Source organism: Brassica rapa, chromosome A08, assembly GCF_000309985.2.
Source record: "Brassica rapa cultivar Chiifu-401-42 chromosome A08, CAAS_Brap_v3.01, whole genome shotgun sequence".
NCBI lineage: Eukaryota > Viridiplantae > Streptophyta > Magnoliopsida > Brassicales > Brassicaceae > Brassica > Brassica rapa.
In genome coordinates, this window is record NC_024802.2 from 5846669 (window position 1) to 5853719 (window position 7051).

The following is a 7051-nucleotide window of genomic DNA, read 5'->3' on the forward strand; positions in this document are numbered from 1 at the left end:
ATTTAAAATGATATATATATATATATATATATTAATCTTAATAATTATTTAAATTAAACTTTTACTTATATAATTTTGTACTCCCTTGTATTTTTTCATAACAAAAATTTTAAACCATGGATCACAAAATTTGAATGGGAGACTTTTAATAGTTTTAGTAGATTATAGTTATTTTTAAAAATTTAAAATATAACATATACAGAAATGTCTAAATTTTAATATATTGTTATTGTGGTTGTTTAATTTAGTTTAATAATTTAAAATTAAACAAATATAATAGTTTAAAATTAAACAAATATAATAGAAGATACACTAATTTTTATCAAATCTTTATTATTCAAAATTATTAATTCCCATATATATTTTAGCCGTATTAGGCAATTCAGTAATTTTTATTTAAGGAAATTATAAAGAACATGAATTTATGGTTACTTTAATAAAAAATTTATTATATAATTAGATGGACCAACATATTTCTCTAATGATTCTAAAAATTATCCTAGTGATACACGTGGCTACAAAAAGAAGTTGTAACGTAGCTACAAAAAGAAATCGTAATGCTTCTCAAATAATATACAGGGGATACGTCACGTAATCATAGAAGATTCACGTAAACCTTGCATTAACGTCCCCTCTTTTACGTTCATCATATTAAAATTGATTAGAAATTTTAGACGCCAAAAAGTATTAAATGTTAATTATTAATGAAATGACTTTAAAGGTTTAATCAGTCATATGAGTTTATATCCAAAACCAACATGCTCACTTTAAAGGTTTAATCAGTTATATGAGTTTATATTGGCCGTCAACAATATGCTCACATTTGTATGATTCACATTACTCTTTCTCTTCTTCTTATACATCTCTTCTGATAACCAATACGACTATAATAAACTAAACACTTGACTCCACCTCCTATAATATTTTAGAACTATAACAACGTATGTAACCGGAGCTTCTAGCTCAGGTGGTAAGGACTCACGGCTGTGAGTTCCGCCACCTGGGTTCGAAACCCAGCTACTGGAGAATTTACATGCGGATCTCCAGCGTCTGAGACCGAAGACCGTTAACGGTGAACTACATGGTGACGTCCTAGCAGCGTCCTTGCTCATTTCGGTTTCTAGTCTGGACCACCATAGTGGAACCAGGATACTCGGTTATCAAAAAATATAACAACGTATGTATTTGTCAACATCTCCGCGCTTACTACGTCCCTAGTTTATAGTTAAGCTAGAGAGGATCTCTCGATTGGTGTCATAATTAGATGATTCATGTCTATTTCAAGGCATTTATATAACCATTTTTAGACCCTAAAATTTTTGAAAAATTGAAACGTGTGGAGTCCATCAACGAAACCCATTATTCTCTCTCATAATTTGCTTTTCTTTTTTTAAATTTGTGCCTTTGACAACGTCCATCTTGCGTGAAGTTTTTTTTGTTGCAAAAATTCACCAACTTAGACTTAAGACTCTGTTTGTTGATCTTTATTATTCTTCAAATGTGAGATAATTCTTTTTTGCTACAACCACCGTCAGAACTTTTGATAAAATGGATCGTGCAGAACTGAGTAGAGTATTTAAAATGTTCGATAAGAATGGCGATGGGAAAATTGCAAAAAATGAGCTGAGGGATTTCTTCAAAAGTGTGGGTATCCTTGTTCCCGAAAATGAGATTAAGGAGATGATTGAAAAGATGGATGTGAATGGAGACGGTTTCATGGATATAGATGAGTTTGGGTCATTGTATCAAGAAATGATGGAAGAGAAAGAAGAAGAAGAGGACATGAGGGAGGCATTCAGAGTATTCGATCAGAACGGTGATGGTTTCATCACCGATGAAGAGTTAAGGTCGGTTCTTGCATCAATGGGGTTGAAACAAGGAAGAACACTTGAAGGTTGCAGGAAAATGATTAGTAAGGTTGATGTTGATGGAGATGGTATGGTCAATTTTAAGGAATTTAAACAAATGATGAGAGGTGGTGGATTTGCTGCTCTTAGCTCCAATTAAACATCTTTTCTCTTTATTTTACTCATAATAAATTTTAATTGTTTAGATATTAATACTAGTTTATGGAATTTTAAACAATAAAAAGAGTGCAAGAAAGTAGAATTATTTGCATTAAATGAAATGTCTGATGTTGAGTATTATACAATACTGTTTTCTTTGTTCATTGAGTGATCATTAAAACCAATTATTAGCTTACAAGTGATAGTTTAAATTTGTCAGACATTTTTTTTCAAGTGTAGAATTAGCTTGTTTTTTGGTATTCAAGAACTTTTGTGCCTAATGATTGTAATATTCTTGAGTTGGGACAAAATCATGTTTAATAAGAACCTGAGTTTGAGTTAGAACCGAGAATAATATGGAGCACCTCCTAATAATTTCTGAATTAAGAAACTCAAAAATCTATAGAGCTATAAAGAAGAAATGCCATATCTGAATCCGTGACGGTTATACAGACATGGGTTTGACTCTATTAGCTTCCCCTGGGAATAAGGAAAATCTTTGGGTATCCGTAGATATAAGTCAAGTTACCCAATCAATGGAGCCGAAGAATCAAGTCCATAATGGCCGAGCTCTACCTTATCTTCGTCTCTAGCCACAGAAAAAGAAAACCAACGTTTGCCTCCGGCCGGTGGTCCCTTCTCTCCTCAGCTCTGTTTCCCTTCTTCTTATCTTCCTTGGATCTCTCTTGGGCGTCGTTATGTTTGAGATTCTAGGGGAACTTGTTACGATCTGCTTCCAGAGTATTTTTTAAATTTTAAAATATAAATTGCGGGAGATTTATGTAATGAACCGGTTTGGTTTTGTTAATTTTTATAATTGCATTTAAACCAAGCATTTTTGCCCTTACCCAAATATAAATTTAGATAATCGTGTGTGTTTCCCTTCGGCAGCCGTCGACATTGATGAAGAGAGAAAGCTTAACCTGTAGAAGCCGGATAACCTGACTAAAATAAACGATATAATAAAAGCGATACGTTAAGGAAATAAACGATTGTAAAGAGCAAATACAAGAACGATAAGAAATCGTATTCACAAATAAACATGGAGTCGAGATATAATCTCTTTCTTTAACTCTAAATATTGGCTCCGTTACTGAGACGGAACTGTACGAATATAGAGTCCCAGGATACGACCATGACAAACGAATCACCATCCACTTGTGATCTCCCTATCGAACTATAAACTCTACGAAACACTCTCGGATCTATGACTTACGCTAAGGAATTTTTGTTGTTGGTTTCGATGTGAAAAATTGTTAGGAAATGAATGAAGAAGAAAGCGATATTTAAAGAGACGGAGAAGACCCACTTTCCGCAACAGTTGCTGAACGTGGGCGAGAATCTCGCGGAGATCGAGGGAAGTTGAGAAACTTATTCTCCAAGACTCTCTCTTCTTATCTTTTATCTCGTTTAACAATTTCGAGAAGATAAAGTGCATGACGTTTTTATTTTGTAGACAAACTACTTGTCGTTTTAAATAAAATTGTATGCTGTTTTTTCCCGAATTGAATGGCAAAACGTTGGTCGTTGGGCTAAAAAAATCTTATTGGGCCAGAGGCTCTCCACCAAAATCCAAAACCAAGCCAACGCCCACGCCGGACCAGCCAGACAGCGGCGGCGCGCATGAAGAGATCTTTCTTCCTCTGAGCTGTTTAATCAAGCGAGTGTGTATTAACTTATATATACTACTCCATTGTGCTCATTCTCCCCGATGTGGGACTCTAGACATTGTCAACTTGGCAATTTCATTAATAATCTAGGCTTTATAATTTTTTTTTTTTTTGGACGTCAAAAGGCTATTCTATTACTCAAACTTGAGGTGGCCTGGGTAACCAGACCGGAATAGAACAACCAACAAAGTGTAACTCTCTACGGAAAGATCTAGCAGTCTTAGCTAAAAAATCTGCAGTCTGATTATGCGCTCGTGGAACGTAAGTGATGTTGAAGTCCGGGAAGCAGATTTGTAACGTCTCTATTCTCTCCAATTCCGTCGCAAAGCTTGGCCACGCCTGGGGATCCTTAACCATAGCAATCAGTTCCTTACAGTCTGTCCCAAAGCTCTGGCAGGTCGAATGCTGCAGCATATTCTCCATCGCCCACCGCAGAGCTTCTACCTCCGAATGCAAGGCCGATTCCCGTCGAGTGATATTTTTTGTCCCCATAAGCTGAATATTCCCAGAGCTATCTATCCATGTCCATCCACATCCACTGAAGTTAGCTGAGAGAGTCCAAGATCCATCTAATAGACAAATATTTCCCAAACATACGGCTTGGGGTTCCTCATTCATGGTGTCCTGTGTCGCAGCTTGTACCACTTCATTAGCCTCAAACCATGCCTGGCATTCACTCTCAGCATGTCTAACCAGTTCCAGAGGATCTCTATCTATTCCTCTGAAGAGTTTTTCATTTCTAGCCTTCCAAATGAACCATATTATCCAGGGATAAGGATCCCTATCTTGCTCTGGCTCCATGATACTATTTTTCCTCCAGAACAGATAATCCATGTTTGTGTAGACACTCGAAACCGGAAAAATATTTGGGCACGTCGGAGTTGAAGATAAAGACCATACTTGACGGGCTGGTGGGCATTCGAAGATTGCATGTGTGACAGTCTCCTCTGCTTCTCCACATCTTGGGCAATAGTTGTCGCACCTCATATTACGTCTAACTAAATTCCTCGTTACTGCCACATGACCAGTCAACAACTGCCATATAAGATGACATATCTTCGTAGGGGCCTTCAATTTCCACGCAAAGCCCTGCAGTTTCGTAATACTTGGCTCCAAAACTTCCTTCTCCTCCGATAACTTCAATAGATTCTGCGCCACCCAATATCCAGATTTAACCGTGTATTGGCCACTCCTTGTAAAGTTCCAGCAGAAAGTATCTCGACGATGAGTTGAGCTTATGGCCAAACTCCTTATAAGTGGTATATCCTCTGGATGAACATAGTTCTCCAATAGTCCCACATTCCAATCCTTCACTCCCTGATCAATAAGATCGCTTACTCTCATGTTGGGGTTCATCACAGGAGCTATGGGGGCAGCTGGCCTGGCGGGATTCAATGGAATCCATGGATCCTCCCATACTTTAACCTCATAGCCTGAGTGTATCTTCTGTCTAATCCCCAGTAGCAGTAATTTTCTTGCAGCAGAGATGCTAGTCCACACATAGGATGGGCTACTAGTAGGGTTTACTCTCAATGGAGAGCTCAATCTGTAGTACCTTCCCCGTAAGACTCGGGCCACCAGAGAATCAGGAAACTGTACTAATCTCCATAGTTGTTTAGCTAGAAGCGCCAGGTTAAACTCATGAATCAATCGGAAGCCAATTCCACCCTCTTCTCTGGATAGGCAGACTTTCTCCCATTTCGCCCAGTGTATACCTCTCTTTGGTGGATTCGAGCTCCACCAGAACTGAGCAATAGCACTTGCCAAGCTTTCACATGTCTCCAATGGGAGCAGGAAAGTTGACATGACGTATGTCGGAAGAGCGAGCAGAATTGATTTAATCAGTACTTCCTTTCCACCTTTCGAGAGCCATCTACCCGTCCATCCATTCACTCTATGCATCAGCTTATCTTTCAGAAATGCAAAAAGCTTGCATTTAGAGCCGCTTATATCCTCAGGGATGCCTAAGTATGTTCCCATTCCTCCTTCATTCTGTATCCCAAGGGCATCTTTAATCTCTTGTCTTGTATTTGCATTAATCCGCTTACCAAAGAGTAAGGAGGACTTGTCAAAGTTGATGCATTGACCAGATGCTTTACCATATCTCCTGACTACTTTCATTACTTCTTCACATTCACGGGGCTCCGCCTTACAGAAGAAAAGGCTATCATCAGCAAAGAGAAGGTGGGATACCGACGGACACGTGCGTGTAACACGCATCCCTGTTATCTTCCCTTGTATCTCTGCATGATTAAGAAGGCTAGCGAGCGCTTCCGTGCATAGAATAAAAATGAAAGGAGACTAAGGATCTCCTTGTCTTAGTCCTCTACCTGGAATAATATTCCCTCTTGGCTCTCCATTCATGAGAACCTTATATTTCACCGATGTAATGCATCGCATGACCCAGCCGATCCAAATTTCTGAGAATCCCATTTTACGCAGGACAACTTCAATAAACGACCACTCCATCCTATCATATGCTTTGCTCATATCAGTCTTGATAGCCATCCTTTTATTTCGCCCACTTGGTTTCGTTCTTAATGCATGGAACATTTCCTGGGCAATCATAACATTATCCGAAATCTGTCTCCCAGCAATAAAGGCTGACTGGGTTTCCGATATCAGACCTGGAAGCACTTTTTTCAACCTCTGGCATAAGACTTTAGAGATTATCTTGTAGCTAACGTTGCACAGACTTATGGGCCTGAATTGAGACATTGCAGTAGGCTTTGTTATCTTCGGGATGAGACATATATTTGTGTCATTCAGTCCGTTCGCCATCGTCCCCTCAAAAAGAAATTTATTAACCATAAGGGTTAAATCCTCCTTTACTATATCCCAAAATTTCTGGTAGAAAAGTGCAGTCATCCCATCGGGTCCTGGAGCTTTCTCTGGGTGCATGGCAAAAAGCGCTAATTTGACTTCCCATTCAGAGACCGGAGCAGTAAGGTCGTCATTCATAGCACCAGTTATTGTTGTTGGCACCTGAGCTAGCGCCTCCTCGATTTCCTCCGGGTTCGATGATTCAAAAATCTGCCTGAAGTAACTAGTAGCAATGACTACAAGTCCTTCATCATCCTCGATAATGTTCCCATTCTCGTCCAGGAGCTGTGTAATCTTATTCCTTGCTCTTCTTTGCTTCGTCAATGCATGAAAGAATTTTGTGTTTCTATCCCCCTCTCTCAGCCAAAACACCCGACTCTTCTGCTTCCAAAACATCTCTTCAGCTTTAAGAGCATGTGAGAGTTCCTTCAGAGCTGCTGCAATTTCCTCAGTTGTGGCATTATCATCTGCATATAAGCCTTCTACCTTTTCTTTAAGCTCTTCCACCAATTTTGCCGAATTGACATTATTTAGCTTCCGCCATTCACTCAA

General features: G+C 38.8%; 1 protein-coding gene across 1 annotated transcript; it reads left to right on the top strand.

Moving 5' to 3' along the window:
• Nucleotides 1–291: 291 nt before the first annotated feature.
• Nucleotides 292–2170, top strand: LOC103833326 (calmodulin-like protein 2). Its single transcript, XM_009109417.3, has one exon. It carries the CDS (start codon nucleotides 1549–1551, stop codon nucleotides 2005–2007), a length of 459 nt encoding a protein of 152 aa, XP_009107665.1. The 5' UTR covers nucleotides 292–1548; the 3' UTR covers nucleotides 2008–2170.
• The last annotated feature ends 4881 nt before the right edge of the window (nucleotides 2171–7051 follow it).

Excerpts from the sequence above, each read along its gene's own strand:
- LOC103833326 (XM_009109417.3), top strand. The coding sequence starts at position 1,549 with ATGGATCGTGCAGAACTGAGTAGAGTATTTAAAATGTTCGATAAGAAT.